Here is an 18,442-nt window from a genome sequence, read left to right as displayed (position 1 = left end):
GTTGTCGTCTGTCTAGACTGATGTGATTAGAAAGGACAATAGCTGTAGTTCTTAAAAAATAACGTCCTGTACTTTTTCTTCTTCTTCGCTCTAGTATATGATGAGAAATAAAAAGTGTTAATGGATTACATTGTGTACAATGTACAATGTTATTGTTTACAATTGTGTATTAGTCCACACTAAAATTCAGTTGTTGGGTCAATAACATCAGACATTTCACATATATACAAAGAGTATTTATAAGTTGAACACTAGGCATTCAAACATGATTAATGTAGTAGATAAAAAACTATATTTTACAAACAGAACAGAAATAAAAAGAAATACATAAAAATAGACATCGAATAGAGTTTTATGCTTATGGAACTTTTAATGATAATTCTTGGGGGCTTTTTTGCTTTTTCTTGTTCTACTGCCTGAAGCATATGGATGTACCCTTTGGTATAGCAAGTGTGTGCATATGAACAATTTAATCCTTTTCCTGCCATACAGTATCACTTCCCCATCAGCAAACTCAGTGAAAAGCGGTATTGAGCCAAAACAATTACGTATATCCACCCATTTGGTTTGGTCTTTTCCAATAACTCTCGTCCATAAAAATCATATTTACAGTATCTGTTATTTCAGGGGCCTTCAAATGTTCAATTTTGAGTTAAAATGCACCAAATGGGACCTGGTATTGTGCTTCACTAGTTTTCACGAACTTGACCTGATAGTGAAATATGAACTTGATAGGAAAAGGGTTAAATGCAATTTCTACAATTCAGTTTTCCTCTATGGTAAAGTGGACAAGGTTCAGATTTGGTGTATACTGTATCACATGCAGCAGTAATATGGATGATGTCCCAACATCTGGCACTTTATCCTTTGGCATGTGAAAATTACAGCATAACCTACAAAAATTTATGAAGTTACTATTGTGTCAAATTCACATATTTGAGTTCCATGGCTAGAGCAGGAAAGATTAGCTCATTATATTTGTATGTCAATCAGTGGTTCTGATACCATAGTCTTCACAGTTAAAATTATTAGACTTTCTTACCACATTACCAAAATGTCCTTTTTTCCCACTGTAATTTTACTTCATTTTACTAGTTTTAACCTTCTTACTATTCCTATGTTTTTTAAATGTGAAATTCCACAGAATATAATGCTCTTATTGTTGTATTATTGAGTTAGACTGATTATGACACAGTCGCTTTGTCACTGCCTAACAAACTGAAAGTAAACAAACAAATTTATTACCAGACTAAAAGTTATATTCAGAATTATATCAAATGCATAACGTTATTGATGCACGTTTCATCTTTTTTTGAGAAGATTTATCATATAATGGTCCGATGCCATGATCTCAAGTCATGATATTGTCATATTAGAAATAGTAAAAGCTTCTTCTGTAAGCCAAGTTCATGTTACTTTGTACAGCCTTATACAGCCAAAGTATACACAGTGGAGTGTAAGATTCTATTGCAAAGGTAATATAGCCAACAATTTTCCTTGACATATTTGTTTGAGGGGCAAAACAGGTTCACCACTTCACACTTACACATTGGGAGAGAGACCATGGGCTGTGTAACGTTTATTATAAGCTCTCTCTATATGTACAAGTATCGTTTCACCATGTACAGCCTTTGTTTATGTGTTCATTTGTATTTCATTTGTAGTCCTCAACTATCCATGAATTGTTTTTCACACCTGTTCCATTTGATTGCTCAGTGGAAGTCAACCTTTTCCCCAAATGGATTGGTTTCTGTGAAATGAAGCAGTCATAATGAAAGTTAAACACAAGAAGTGTTAATCAGAACATCTCTGTTTACTTTTATATCAAAGCTGCCATTCATTCAAAATAAATTCAGGAAATGTGAAATGTTCTTGTGTCTGTTTCTTGTCTAATAGTCACAGAAAATATGTTGATGCATTACAATTACATTCTTGTTGTTAAGAACAAGGAGAAATATGTTCAACCTTCAGATTTCATCAACCATGGTGCAAGTTGTGTTTCTTTTTCAAAATTGTGCAGTTGTTTTTTGTTTGATATGAAAATAAACTATGTTCACAACTTGAAATCTTTTAAATGCTGAATAAGGATAAATTCTCATTGTATTGCATGTAAAACTGCATTTGACAGAAGAGTATTGATAAAACTGGAAATCATAAATTACTTCAAACCATAATGACATAGCCAACAGCTCTAAGAATATAAAAGTATGAAATTTTGTGTCGTGGTACTATACTGCCTTTGAATTCTGTGCCATTAAAATGAAATTGGGAATTAAATTTATTGTAATTTTCAGTGCTTTTTTCCTAGCCATTGATATGACTACAGTCCCTCCACTACCACAGTACATCCAGTCACAGTCGCTTGCGGTTGCGATACACCATGGATACACGTAGAAGGCTGCTGTGACCATCAGAGAGAGAAAGGCCATCGCCGTGTATCGAACTACATGTAGTAGTGTAGCGATTGTTCGTGCATATCCGTGTACTGCAATATGCGGCACGAAGTAGAGCATGGGGGCGCTCTCCTCCGCGACCTTTTTGGTCAGCGAGCTTGTCAAAATGGCGATGAATGGCACGGTATGGATACACATGTGATTAATAGTTTTGCTTCCGTATTTAGTGTTAGACTGCAAACATGGTATATTCTATGTGTTTACTTACAGATGCAGATCGTTGGCGCCAGGGGAAAACTATTCACCAACTGGGCAAAGACGTTTTCGTGCGTGCCCGAGCTATACTTCCAGCCGACAACTGTTGACGAGATTCGGCAAGTAAGTTCTGAATCGGGCGTGTACAAGTGAGCGTAAACGTTATGTTGTTTTGGAGGCACTGAAAGTGGGCTGGGCCTGCGACAAGTAAGCGCGTCTGCTGCTTGACAGATCGCTAGGCATTCAAAGACAACATGTGCACACCTATTTTGATGAAGTACTGGCAAATCAACTCCGAGAAAACTGCGTGTGCATGGATATCATGATAAGTCGGATTTTATGTAATACACGTGATAGTAGTGTATGAAAACTTGCATGTGTTGTTACATTTTTACTACGCGAGTCTTCTTTGCTTTGAACCATTGGGAACTGTTTCCACTTGCATTCCCCGGCTAAACAACATGTACTAGAGACCCCAAGCCCGCTGTCGCGCCGGTCGATCCCAGTATGCCATTAGTCAAACGTCCATAGTCAGGCGGGGCTACAATGGTTTTGGTGGTTGTGTCTGGGCTCGCTCGTCCATTGGAATGTAATGCATCAACAGCAAGTGTGTGAATCAGTACAGTGGAGTGGCGGTGCATTCAATGTTTTATGAATTCACGGTTGAAGTGCTGTGGCATGTGGTATCGGTTGTGTATAATCGGTGTAGCAACCGGGGGTAGGAACCACTATCATGACAGCATTTGTATGAAACCTGTGAATCACAAGTCCACAATACATTGGGTCACCAAGTTGACTTGATTAGAGAAATATTTATTCATCTTTTTATCTATAACTCTAAATATGTATACTGTTCAGTAAATTTATGTATTTATTTGTGTTATTCGTTTGTTTATTTGTTTACTTACTTGCCTGAAACTCTTTATACGGTATTTATATTGTTCCGTGACCTAGGAGTCTAGACTATGATATTGGATGACGATTTTGCAAGTCATTGTGTGGGGAAAAGGACCAATCAGCAAAATACCCAACTGTTTTTGAGATGCCTTGCCACTCAGATTATTAAATTGTGTGCAGTGCAAAATTTAGATGTTTGTGCTTTCAAAATTGCTTTTATTTTTGTACTATGCTTCATTTTTTGGTCAAAATATACTCAATCAAGTACAGCCTTCAGTGTATTAGTAATCACTTTTTCAAGCATTGACAAATGGTCAAGTTAAATTTACAGTGACACTGAGTCCATGCAGGGACAAATTTATGAAAGAGTTGGTTTTCACATCAAGAATTTCCTATTTGTCAAATTTAAGTTCAAAGCATGGCACAACGCTTGGCACATGTATATGACCAAAAATTAATTGCATTTGTTTTATTTAGCTAGTTTTATGAGTAGTAATGAAACTCGGCATACATCAAACTGTTGCAAAAGTGAAAGTATAGCAGCATCGTGCTATGTACAGGGCAAATTAGTCACACTTTTACAGTAACCTAGAATAATCTCTAACAGACACAGAGATGAAAAAAAGAGAGAGTAAGGATGTTGAAATGTAAGTGAAGAGAATGTGTAAACCGCTAACATGTGTACACTTTGTATGGTGTGACTTGAAAAATGAAATGTCAACCACGATGAAACACTTCACTTACATCAATCCAACCTGTTCTAGGTATTGAATCTTGCAAAGAGCAACAACAAGAAAGTGAAAGTATGTGGACGAGGTCATTCACCGTCAGATATCGCATGTACAACAGATTACATGATTGCATTGGAAAAGTTCAAAAGGATACTGGAGGTAAGAGTAATCTATCGTCATTAAATATACTGTCATTAAATTTTGTTATTTCTGTTGAGCCATGGTTCAACCATTCGTTTGCCATTAGATACCATCAATGTAATCAGTATTACAGTAATGATCGGCAAATCTACAGGATCTGTTTCTCTTAATATGTATGCATGTGTATGTGTGTGTGTGTGTGTGTGTGTGTGTGTGTGTGTGTGTGTGTATATATATATATAATATATTTTTTTTTTTTTTTTTTTTTCAAAGAAAAAAAATAATATAGTTTTGTACAATTTTTACAATAGGAACTTTGCTTTTATGTATTTCTTTAAGGGATAAAAATGTTGCCCAGATTATTTAAAACTTATAAATAGTAAAATTAGAGCAATAAATGTTAAATTATTTTTAGCTTACATGTATGCAGTTTGAAAAATCTTAATATTCCTTGTCTAGGTAAATAAAGAGAAATGTCAGATTACTGTTGAATCTGGGATGTACGTTGCAGAACTCAATGAGAAAGTGTTACCACAACATGGCATGGCTCTCAGCAAGTAAGTTCCCTTCTACATTTGCTGTTGTGTGGCAAACGTATTCTTACCCAGACATTACTCAATATGACCTTTTGTTAAGTGGAAATATTCCCAGTCAGCTTTACTATATATTTCAGATGGCACTCACATCTTACACACACTCCATCAGGGCTTTAGTAAGGTTTTGGATGATGGGTGAATGGTCTGCAAACCTTGGTACATCTTTTGTTGTTCCTAATGTGATTGCATTGGTATTCTACTGTAAGTCTTAATAATATGATGGGGAATGCAGCAGAGTTTACTTGAGGGCCCATCAACAAAAACACTGGGAACTGACCACCAAAGCTCCACCTTCAACTGACCACCAAAGTTCCGTCAACAAAACCACTGTCAACTGACCACCAAGGCTTTTAAACCCCGGTGCGGGGTATAAAAGACCCCTAACTCATCGAAAATTCATAATGGCGCTTGAGTGACAACTGGCAACAGCAAGGTAGACCGCTCCGTGAAAATCAGCCAAAGCGATTCTCAAACAAACATTATTGGCATACCATAAACATAGACTGTTTCATAAACACGTAGGCCATACAGGTATCCACAAAGTTTCACAAAGCATTTTAAAATTACGACGATTAGGGGAAAAATCGCTTTCGTAACAAAGGAAATGGCCTCAAGGGAACAGTCGTTCCGTGATTCAAACAATTGTCAATCATTCAGCGACGCGCAAAGGTGTAAACTGGTCAAACATTTGCTGTGCATACGAGAACAATTACGATGTAAACAAACCATGTGTACGCTTAGAGTTACATGTATCTTGGCGTGCACACAGGATGAAAACTTCGTGGTTGTCATAAACTATTTTACTAACAAGCGTTTATGATGCGATGACATCGCGAAAGTGAGCCATTTTCGGTCGTGACTTAGCAAGAAATGAGTCAGTATCGGTACGATGTATTCTTGCGAAAAGTGCGTACACCGTATTATACAAAACTGTAGGCAGAGTCCATAGTTTGCATCGACAGTGACATCGAAAACAACTAAACATCAAAGCATGGCGGTAGCCTCGATGATCAATTTAATTACAGTCAGTCAAAGAGAGCCATTTTTTTTAAACAGCCCCCCAAATCTACCATCGAAAGTACCGGTACGCTGGTTTGTATGGTTTGTACATGTACACGTGTTCTCACATATGGCAATGACATGTCGTGTTTGGAGGGTTGGTAAGGTTTTGACATACTGGTTACCCCAGTAACATTTGTACTTCTGTTATGAGAATTAAACAAAGCTTGTAAGACATCAAAACATTGTATTTGTCAGGTCAAGGTGAGCAAGTGAGCGTCATCACCCGATTTCTTTGAAAGGCGTAGGCCTAAGACTCTGTGTCCGAGATCGGCTCATTGAGTTGGCACTACATCGTCAGATTTTGACAAAGGTTGGACTTTAATTTCTTCAATAACGAAGATATCTATGAACCCAGTCCCTGGTTCATCCCATTGCTCCGAAAATAAACATAACTCGTGACGAGTTGCCCGGGGTCACCCTTAAAGCAACCGAGCAGCCGCCCTCGATCGCTTACAGATATCGTGGTACGCGAGATTCATGAAAATCTCGATCCTTCCGGCCCGTGATGTAGTGAACTTACTTTATTTTTTATTTTAGCGATTGGTCATGACGTCGCGTCATTCACCCATTTCCTACCATTTCCTGACTGTGTTTCTCAGTCAATGTTCAGATCGATAATTCGTGATTTCAACATACAAAATTGCCAGCTTCGGATTATTTTTAATGTTTATGTTATTACGCTCTTGATGATTATTTCCACTATGTACGGCGCCAATTCCGTATGTAGATATGGCGGTCGGTAGCCGAATCATTCTTGAACGATGACATGACCCCGAAACGCAGCAAAAACTTCTGTAGATCAACTCAGTAAGCTCCTGTTGATGAAATTGATATTTTTTCCTTCTTTCTTTTTTCTTTGCATATTTTGAAGGCTGTACCTATAGTCCAAGCATGATTTAAGAGCAAACAGATTACGGGAGATAATGCAAACGATAGCAACCGTTACCAACAGACTCATTATGCAGAGCCATGCCCCAAAACGCCCACCCAAACTTGGCATTAATCCGGATCCCGGTCCATTTCGCGCCGGGCTTTAAAGTAAACTGTTTTGCATGCTCTCACTGAGTTCTTGATGTATTTGATTTCCAGTCTTGGATCAGTGTCCGAGATATCTGTAGCAGGAATGATGTCAACGGGTACCCATGGAACCGGGGCCAACTTTGGATGCCTAGCTAGTAATGTAAGCACACACTTTACATTATAAGAACCAAAGGAAAAATAAACTGAAAAGCTGAGGGTTTTTTTGTCCAAGAACCAGACTTCTGGGTCCTTGGAGTTGTCATTTGTGTACATAATGAGCATCTGTATGCCATTTGAATAGAAACTTACAGTATAGTCTCTCATCTGTTTCTGTCTCAACATTTGTAAGTTCTACAACTTTCATCAGTGATAGCTTTGTAGAGTTATAATATTTCTTCACTAGAATGGATCTGATGATAATTTAATTGTCCATACCAAGACAGCTGACGTTAACATCTATGGTTGAAAGTATTTTTCCTTAGATGCAAGTTAAAAATTTCACAGAAAATGAAAAAGACAATAGCAGTTTTAATACTCAGGAAATTTTGAAATGTTTAATTCACAAAAGATAATATTACTTAAAACCAGTTTTTAGAGGATCTGTTAACTTTGGTAATGGTAGATTTAGCAAAGCTGAATATAGGGAATTTGCAAAAATTTGTAAAATACATAATCACAAAATGTGAATCAGGAAAATGCTTGTCTTACCGGAAAATTTTAATTTTGTAACGGAATTTTTTATTTGTTTTAAAACATCTTGTGAAATTCATGTTCACACCATGTGATTATGATAAATGTTTGTCACACTTTGTAAAATGAAGTGTTAGATGGGACTGAAATGGATACAGTATCAGCTGTAATGTGTTTGATATCGTCATCTCAACCCTGAGCAAACTTCATAGACATTATTCACACTATGTACACAGATTGTCAAAGTAGATTTGTTGACAGCGTCTGGAGAGCTGATAACATGTACCAGGGATGAAAACAAGGATATCTTTCTTGCCTGCTGTTGTGGCATAGGAGCTCTGGGTGTCATCGTCCACGTCACAATACAGTGTGAGCCTGAATTTCGACTGTGGCAGAGACAGTCTGCATGCACTCTAGATGAAGTAAGTGGTTTAACTTTCACCAGTCCTGAATCTTTGTCTGAAGATTTTGGGTAAATTGAGTCTAAAGAAGTTTTAAATTTTTCTTTTTCTGTATATTCCATTTTTGAAACACTGGCTGGAAAACTTTAACCCGGGTCTTGAAAATTTCCTATTTGCCTGATTCCAACATTCCTCATTTTGTCATGTTCTGGATCTGCAGAAGACAGACAAGACACTGTCTTTTGCGTCTTGGTTCTCTATGATTTCAGCCATAGTGATACACAAATGTGAGAATAATGCCACACTTTGTGAATACAGTTTTTGAAACTCATAGAGGATGAACTATTCGTAAATTTTTCAAGCATGGCTTCTGGTTTGGCAAAATTTTAAAGAGGAATAAACTACCAAGATAAGGAAATGAGAGAATATTTCTCAGAAAGAGAAACAGATAAAAAAGGCTTATTTTTTATTTTGTATCATTATATTTTAGGTATTGAATACCTTAGATTCACACCTCACAGCTAGTGAACACTTTAGATTTGGTTGGTTTCCACACACTGACAACGTAGTTGTCTGGCATGTAGACCGTACAACAAAACCCAAACAGACCAAATCATACTGGTTCTGGGATTATGGTATTGGGTATTACACCTTGGAATTTGTATATTATCTGAGGTGAGTGAAAAAACTTTTGTTTTATCTTTCATCCTTTTGGTCCAGTTGATCAATTTGTTTTCTTGTGAAAATTTTCGCCTGATTTCTTCTTTACTGTCACCTTTGAACTTTTCAAATAATACAAGATTATGAATAATGACACAGAAAAGTGTGTCTCACGTCACACATATGCCATTGAAACAGCAGTGGACCAGATTTTCTCCAGGATTGTAGTGTCTTTGTATCAGCATCACATTGAGTGGCAGGATAGTTTGCTTTGTAGAATGTTGCAGTATGCAAATAATTTTCAAGAATTACCAGCAACCATTTTCTGCTTGAATCTGAATCAGCATAGAGATTTAGAACCTAGAAGATTGTGGTGACACATCATTGTGACACAGACCATTTATATTCATCTCAAGTTGGTCACAATCCTGATTATCACAATTAGACAAATTAGTAGAAATCACATTCACATACATTTTAGATATCTATTCAAGTCTACAATATGAGAAAATCCTCAGCTTCTTTCTTTTATATTGGAGTTAGGCATACCTTCTAAGATTGCAACCACAATAAATGTGTTGTGTAAGATATGCTATCCTTCATTAATTTTAACCAATTAACCTCTTTGGGACCTGATGAACCTGGCAGGCAAAGAGTTCAACAACCAAGTGCATCTTAATCTCTGGTTTCAAATCCATTTCAGTTCAGACAAGGTGTTCAATTTGACTTCATCAGTCTAAAAATAGTTTGTCTGAGTGTTTGCTCCAATTCTTTGTTTCAGTACATTTGTTCCAAGGCTGGTTCCACTCATCAACAGGCTCTTCTACAATCTGCTGTTCACTGCACCGAGGGAACAAGTGGATCAGAGTTACAAAGTGTTGAACTTTGAGTGTCTGTTTAGTCAGTACGTCACAGAGTGGGCTATCCCAAGGTAAGGCGTAGTCTAGTGAAATCTCATCATTCACAGTTCTATGAAATATGAGTGAAATATAAACCCTATGTCTGCAACACTTTAGTCAAATCTCCATTGGTTTCAGGGTACCTTTGGACCTTTCTACCAGGAAATATGGGGGAATATGCCCCCAGTATCGGAGGTTACAAGAACAAAAAAACATTTTTCCCTATATAAGATTATGTTCATATATTGCACAGTGGAAATGATTTCATAAGTTTTTTTGACCTTTGACATTGGTATTTATAGCATCATTTATGCAGATCAAAGGGAGTATCAAGAACATTTGAGAAAAGAAAGATGGGCCTAATTCTTAATCCATTCTCGTTGAACACTCATCACTTGACAAAAATTGATTATGGATATTTTGTTTATTACATCTGTATTGCAGAGAGAATACAGGCAAGGTTCTGAGGGAACTCAAAGCATGGCTTGAGTCCAGTGGGGAAAAGGTACACTTCCCTGTTGAAGTCCGCTTTGTCAAGGGCGATGATATTCTGATAAGTCCATCCTACGGCAGAGATACATGTTTCATCAACATCATCATGTACAGGTAATAGTGATATTCTGATAAGTCCATCCCAGCCAGAGGTACATGTTTTATCAATGTCATCATGTACAGTTAATAGTGATAAGTCCGTCTCATGGCAGAGATATTTGTTTTGTAAACATCATCATATGCAGGCAACAGTGCAGCTTTCGTGCATGTTTCATCAAATGATACATGTTGGGTGCTTTACTTTGTAACAAAGTTTAGCACAACTGTGGTCAAAAAAGAAAGTGTGTAACAGTGTAGATAATAGGAGTTTCTCTATAGTAGATAGTACTTTCTGTTCTATATTAGTTTGAAAAGTACAAGTTTAACTCTCTACTATTTCATTTCAAGAAGAATAAGTTAAAAACAGAGATAAAAAAAATTGAGTTTCATTCCATTTGTGTTGTGGACAGGAAATTGACTTTTCTGTCTGTAGTAGTTGAATGGTATTTTAACATTCTATGATCTTTGCTCACATCTCCATCAAGGCCTTACGGGAAGGAGGTAGACTACTCCAGGTACTGGGAGGCATATGAAGACATCATGTTCAGAGCTGAAGGGAGACCACACTGGGCAAAGGTGAGATAGCATGGCTGTTACAGTCCATCTTGACTGAAATTTCAGCTCTGTATTGTGCGTGAACGTGATTTTGTTACCTCACACCTCAAGGAAATGGATTAGGTGTTATTAAATACTAGTACCACGGTCCCTCCATAAAATGATGGGACCGTGTAAGTACTGAATCATTCAGGAAAAAACATAACTAGGTGTTATTAAGTACTCAATCGTTCAAGAAAAAACATCAAACTCGGTCATGTTAATGGTTTTTGAAATCAAGGTAGGAGATTGAACACAACAAAGGGTCATTGACTTTTAGAATGCCGCAATATTTCCATACTTTACAAATTTTTGGTGAGCTACCATCGTGGATAATGTTATGGGACCATCATCACATTTGAAGGAAAACTTACCAATTGAAAGTAAATATAGTTATCTGTTACGGAAGCCAATTCCAATTTGGAAGGTAATTCCTGCCGGTAATTATCAGTGACAGTTTACCTTGAATGAGGATAATTTAATTGACTATTGGAATTACTGATTACTCGTTTGAAAAGGTTGTATAGTTTGTTTCCAATTGTATAGTTACTTTAGATAGTGCCCACCAGCACCAGATTCTCAGTCAAAGGCAAACATATCTTATACAGTCGCTGCAGTGTATACATTGTATGTCTGTCCCCATGACAATTGCGTCATGTTAAAATATTTTCTGATTTTAGATAGGCTTGCTGGTAAGGGAAAGTGGAGGTTTCATTTATGAACATAGTGTATGTTATCCTGTCTTTGAAAATACACCACTCACAAGCAATATTTGTGGCAAATTGCCTACATTTGGTAACAAAATGTACAACCTTGATTGATTAGGTAAGGGATTCATGCAACTTATTTTCAAATTTATCCTGAAATCATGCCAACAATGTATCATTTAAACCAACGCAAAGAAGATGTCTTGGCACCTTTCAAATGTGTACGGCACTAATACAAACTATGTGCATTTCTGTTCCATTTTCTATCAGGCACACAAGATAAACAAGGGCCAATTTATGAAGATGTACCCTCAGTTTGGCAAGTTTTGCGAAATCAGAGAGACGCTAGATCCGACAGACATGTTTATGAATGCCTATCTTGAAAGAGTACTGAAATAACCAACGATCTATCAAGGTTCAAAGGTCAAGCAAGTGTTACTTCACTTGTGTCATGAGAAAATAAAAATCCTTGTATTCATGTTGAGTAGATACTGCATATTAAAAACAACAGCACCGGTAGAAAATCTTGAATGTTCTTTTTTTAATATGGTAACACATCTGGGATGGTCCTTCTGTTTAACTGAGGAAGTAGCTCCTCCGGTATCCATGGATAAACCCTGTAACATGCCATGCCAATTGTATTCACTTTACACAAAGTCTACAAGCAAGTGTGTATTTTTGATAATGTCCACAGCACTACAATAATACTTTCAGTGATGCTAATGAAAGCACAACATGTCATTGACACTGTTGCAAGATGTTTGCTAGTCAGCTTGCTAAAACTAATGGAACAGCGATGTTTATGGGTTACCTACAAAAATATTCCAATGTAAATTATGTATAATTACAGCTGTAGGCGCTTTCAGGGAATTTGTAAGCCTTCACATCATTAGGAAGGTGTAGCTTTGATTCAAAAAAAGGAAGCTAAAAGAATATTTTCAAAACAGAAATGAGGGAAAACTTGCATTTAAACATATATAAACATATATATATATAACTTGCATTTAATTATATATATATATATATATAATATATATATATATATATATATATATATATATATGATTTTTTTTCTCATATAAGTTATGGTATTAGTAAACCGTTGTAGTGATTTCACAAACACGGTAACATTCCATTATTGATAAACTGTCAAACTTTATTTAGCGTGCATAAGTACTTTTTTGAAAGGGAACATGCTCAGATATGTTTCACAATTTGCTGCGCATACAGATAATGATTCTAGTTGAAACAAACACAGTATTTATCAATGCAGGTATCAATCGGTAATGACATTGAAATAAGTGCAAACAATAAATTAAAAACAAAATATTTATAAATTTGCAGTACATGTACTTGTATTTGTACCAAGAGATTAATTTGATGAAGAAGTAACATCATCAACGGTGTAACGCAGTGAAGTCGTTACTGTCATGCTCTTGTTTGTTAGGGTCATCAATGAATCATGAACAATGTGACATTGTCACTAAACGCTGACACCTAGTACAGTATCTGAAGGGAATATGAATACATGGATATGACTTATATGATCAGGAAACGTACACCTGATAACTTGGGGAAATGATAATTCTCCAAATTTTTATATTGTAGAAATTATTCCATTGAGGAAACTCAATTTACTTTCACTATAAATGGTATCTGGTACAGGTCAACGAAAGAGATTTTTCATAGAAAGAATAATAGTTTCATGTAAGCCATCCGACAAAATTTACTCTTTAGGGTTTTTTATTTCAATATCATATTTTAAGTTCTATTTACTAGAGTGTAAAACTCTGATAGTCAGTGCCTTCTTTTCTAGTCTCAACTCACACATGCTTACGTTACCAGTATGTAGTAACTTAAGCCAGTCATCAATATTTCACTGTAAAATTTTAGGTAGTGTACAAACTCCTCTCAGGGCTAGCCATCTTTCTTTTCCATTAATTACAGATTCATGTCCAAATATTGGCAGTGACAACATATGTAAGGTAGATTGCACAAATTAGAGATTAGCAGGTGTTTCCTTATTTGAGAGAGTTGTTGTGTAGGCATTGTTTATGCAAAGTTGTTGCCCTATTTCTGCCATTCCTGTACATTTTTTTTATTCCAAGAATTCTTGTCACAATTTTTTATCATACTTTGATTTTTTTTCATTGTGATCATGACATAATAAATTTAGAACCAATACAGAAATGGATCAGTGATAATCTGTTAGTGGCTAAGACCTTAGATTGTACACTGAAGATTTAATGTATTCAGCAAAGCACAGGAAATTGTGTATTCCCTGTTTGATAATACCTATCTGTATTGCCAAGTATAAAGTACAGAGATAGGAAGAAACTACATGTGATTTGAGTGTCCCAAATGTCCAAAATGACCCAGTGTTACCGTTTCATGGGACTACAAATGAAAACACTGGTTTTGCTCAGCAATACAGATGCCTTATCAAGCCAGAGAATATAATGGCATTCTTTCCCATTGTACTTTGCTAAATTCTTTGGAACTTGGATGTGTGATCTATCATTGAATAAGTAATTTTCAACAGGTGGTGATTCGCATTGTACTGTACAAAAACTTCTCGATATAAAATATATTTATTGATCATGACCCATGGGTTTTGTATTCCATTTGATGGAAAAATCCATGCACAGGAAACATTAATGGACTTTTTGAAACGAAAACAATAGCAAAACGACGACATTTCTTTTCATGCTGTTAATTTATATGTTGATGTTAATTTAGCTTATAGGAGTACACTTTTACACTCTAATCTTTTGTTCGTAGACCTGATGAATTCTGGTGAGAATTAAACTCACTTCAGTTTTCAAAGGAGACTTGATACACTGATCTGGTGATATTTTGTTGATGTGAAGTAAAGTGAATCTATTTTTTTTTTGCAAAGCATGTGTCTTGTCCTCTTTTAACCATGCACCCGTATGCATGAATTCAGCTATCTGAATTGCCCAAGCATGGTTTATATTCTCAACTGCAAGACTCAGGCAGCATAAGAAGAATAATAAACGAAAAATTTAAAATATAAGCATTCAACAGGCTGTGGCATGATAGAAAAAGGTCATCTGCATATAGCGTAAACCAACACCAATTTTTTTGAAATTTTAAAAATTCAACCCTTGCGAACTTGAGTCAATTTTGATAATATACATTTGACCAGCTCAATGAGTCCAGCTTTATAGTCAGTGAGCAGAAAGACAGTTCTGATGAGCATGAGACACTAATGGACATGTTCTAGAAAATGAGGCTGCTTAAAACTTGCATAATGTACTTGAATCCCCTCCACAAACTTTACATTGAAATTAACACCAGTATCTAACTTTTATCATATTTTGCTTTATTTACAGTGAGTTTATTTACAGAGTTAATATTTGATTGTAGATATCAGATCTCTTACGGTAAACAACGATAGTTGGTATAAATATTGTTATTCACTTTGATTGGATGATTATTTCCTGCGAGGTATCCTAATTTCACCCACAGAGGTCATGTTCATCTGTACCTGACAAGTTGCTTGCCAATTTTTAACCTCAAAACTCATGAAAATCATGAAACACACAGGTGTTGTATATTTATTAATTTCAGATCATGCAATATACAAATGAAAATATCATCACAATGGAACAGTCTCAACTTACAGTAAGTTATCATAAATATGCAAGTTGCTTTAGAAATTTCATATTAGAAACTTTACATGTATGATGTGTTCATCAATGCAAGCAGCAACCCCTTTAGGTTACACAAAGGTTCAGTGGTAAAAAATGGGGGGAACCTCCCAGCATGACCTATTCCATTGAACATTGCAGAAGGAATTGTCTTCTTGAAAATGAATGAGACAAATACTTTCATGACGTTCCAGAATTATTTTTCTGACCATTTTAACTTATTCATCCATACACAATAATATTAAAATGCAGTTTCTCTATCAATAGTGTACATTTTTTCAACCATTAGCGGTTTTGACAGAATGAAACCACAGAAAACGAAAGTCTCCCAACTTGCATGCTAGATTATTGAGGGCGCTGTTCAGCAACACCCCGTGCAATGTACAGAGCTCAGGCACATCCCAACTCTCTACAAATGATTTCGACGAGGTAAGATGGGATGTTTGACAAAGCACTAAAATGGCAAGAAGGATGGAAAACAAATCAGTTAAATCGCTTTATTCTCCATTTGCTTACACATCAATGTATGTTTGGTGAAATTATTAAGGGAACTCTATGCATTTTGTGACAGGTTGTGGTCACAACTCTGTGACACTGTTTGATGAAAGCAAATTCTCATATGTTTGAGTGTTGCTCTATGCATATTAGAAGCAAGACTACTCAATGTGTATGGGTGACATTGGGCTGTGTGTACTGGTACAGTCTTCAAGATTTAACACAGTGTACCATACTCCTTACAGTACATGACACGGAAGATTAAAGAGACACCTAAATATATTCCAGATATTTTTCTTTTATATACTAACAGAATTAGGCTGTACCAGCGTTTTTAATTGAAAGATTCACAATTCATAGATTTCCCAATCAGAGGAGAAAAGATAACATTAAACCAAAAGTACAGTATAATAATAGTTAAAACACTGCTCATGAACATAGCAAGGATAACATAGATATTATTTGTGAGAATAACACTGTAACAACTCTGTTGCATAACAACACACTTTGGAAAGTGCAGTATAGCAAGAACAAAACTAAACATTGCATAAAACATAATCGTCAATGTCTCTACCTGTAGCTGCTGGGGGAGACATAGTGTTTGTAATATGTGTATAAATGAGAATTCATAGCCTATGTTACACTTTGATGAGTATGAATATTTGCATGCAACCATCATGAAACTAACACCACATATTTCATTGTAATCATCACCTTTTTATTGCCTTCTAATCAAGAATTAAAACTTACAAAATACTTAAACAATTTAAATGAAAAAAACTAACAACTGTACAATGAAAAAAGTTACCACTGTACAATCAGTGACTTGCATACAGAGAGCTGTGGCATCAATGGCAGATGAATTACATCAAATGGTGAAGCAGATAGATGTTGTATCACACACCAAAATCACTATTCCCTCACGCCTACAGATATACACTGTTTGACGTGTAGATTTGATGTGGATCTTATATGAATACATACATAAAGCACATTTAAGTCCATGTAAGTAAAAAAAAATGGGCTGTACTCCACGAATAAATTTTCACTGCCATCCTCCTCAGTGCTATGAAAAAATGATTATATCAGTTAATGTTGGATGCACACCACTTTCACACAGAGGTCACACACGATGTGGCACATGGTCTTCTATCGGTGCAATATGTATTGCAGACACTGACATTGATACAAATACACAGCAAAAAAAGCAATGTGCTTCAGAGATTGTAACGTTGGTGAAAATTTAAAGTTTCCACAAAAGTCCAATGAAAGTATTATTGAAGATGGGAAACTTTGTTATAAAATCTCTGATACCACTCATGGTGTGTGTGCATCAACTGGAGCATTTTTGAATGTATAAAAAACAATTTTCAAGAGACTTCATTCATTAGTGACAAGAAACAAAATCATATTCAAGGTGTTCTATAGTCACACTTATAAGAAAAGCACTTCACGCATACAATGGCATTGACAAAAACAAAGTCATGAATGTGCATAGATTTACTTTCTACAGCTCCACTGTCTATGACTGACCCAAAGCCACAATTTTGACAATTTGTCAAGACTACTAAATTCATCATGGGTGCAAAAAATTGTCCTATCCCTCTAGGTACAAAAGTTTGAAAATAAAAACCTGTCCATGAATAAGTTATTTTTTGTAACTACATTTGTGTAATATTTGTGTGTGTAATCTAGTACTTGAAGCTATACCTTATCCGATGAATCGGTTTTAAAAGTTGTACACTAAGTTTCTATAGAAAACAAAAGTTCACAATATTGCTGCACTACTCTTATCACCTAAATAAACTTTCTCCCTGGGATCACAATCAGTGTTCTCCCCAGAGCTATTATAGAGTGGTGGCCGCCACTCTATAATTTTTGGTAAACAATAGAAACTCATTACCATAACAATTATATTTATTGTTATGCAAATTAGCCGCCACTCTATCAGAAAATCCTGGGGAGATCACTGACAATAATGCCTTTAAGTACATGTACACAGTGGCAAAGATTGCAAGCACACTGATCTCCTAATAACAGGAATTCTTGCAAGATTACAATGGCATTACTGTTAAATTACAAAATTGAAAGATCGTTTCATAATTTATGCACGTTTTTTATGCATATCCCGCCCTACTAGGAATATACCTGTCTTTGTGTTGAAAGCAAAGACAAACACACACTGAGAAGATCATTTCTTGGCCAGAATATTCCTGCTACTATTAACCTTTTGAGTGCTGTAATTTTTTCCCGCCAAAATTTTAGTGTGAAATTTTACCAATTTTAATGAATTTTTCTGTAATTTTTTGATAATTTTGGACCAAATAGATATCACATTTCATTGCCTACAGCTTTTTATCAAAATTTTGGCAAAAATATGAAAAACATAGGGCCAAAGTCCCTGAAGCTACTATAGACATGCATACAAAATTAAGTATTTCCTGACTGTATGAAATTATCTCACTTAGGTCATCCTAGGGACTTGTAAACCAAATATTAAAGCTGTCTAACCAGCAGTTTTGAAAGAACAAGCAACTCAACAGTTGACAGAGCTCTGCTGTGTTATGTAGAGAATAACCTTTTGTGACACATGTACTGATGAAGAAGGTGGATATCTTTGATTAACATTGTAAGTG

The 18,442-nt window shown here is 35.8% G+C and overlaps 1 protein-coding gene across 1 annotated transcript; it reads left to right on the top strand.

Moving 5' to 3' along the window:
• The first annotated feature begins 2,516 nt into the window (after positions 1-2,516).
• Positions 2,517-12,549, top strand: LOC139140451 (L-gulonolactone oxidase-like). The gene is made up of 11 exons (XM_070709738.1): positions 2,517-2,577; positions 2,664-2,771; positions 4,310-4,435; positions 4,877-4,974; positions 7,165-7,255; positions 8,022-8,207; positions 8,677-8,861; positions 9,628-9,777; positions 10,190-10,351; positions 10,822-10,912; positions 11,908-12,549. Exons 1-11 carry the CDS (start codon positions 2,560-2,562, stop codon positions 12,034-12,036), a joined length of 1,344 nt encoding a protein of 447 aa, XP_070565839.1. The 5' UTR covers positions 2,517-2,559; the 3' UTR covers positions 12,037-12,549.
• The last annotated feature ends 5,893 nt before the right edge of the window (positions 12,550-18,442 follow it).

Source organism: Ptychodera flava, chromosome 9 (genome assembly GCF_041260155.1).
Source record: "Ptychodera flava strain L36383 chromosome 9, AS_Pfla_20210202, whole genome shotgun sequence".
NCBI lineage: Eukaryota > Metazoa > Hemichordata > Enteropneusta > Ptychoderidae > Ptychodera > Ptychodera flava.
This window is presented reverse-complemented; position numbering and strand designations above follow the sequence as displayed.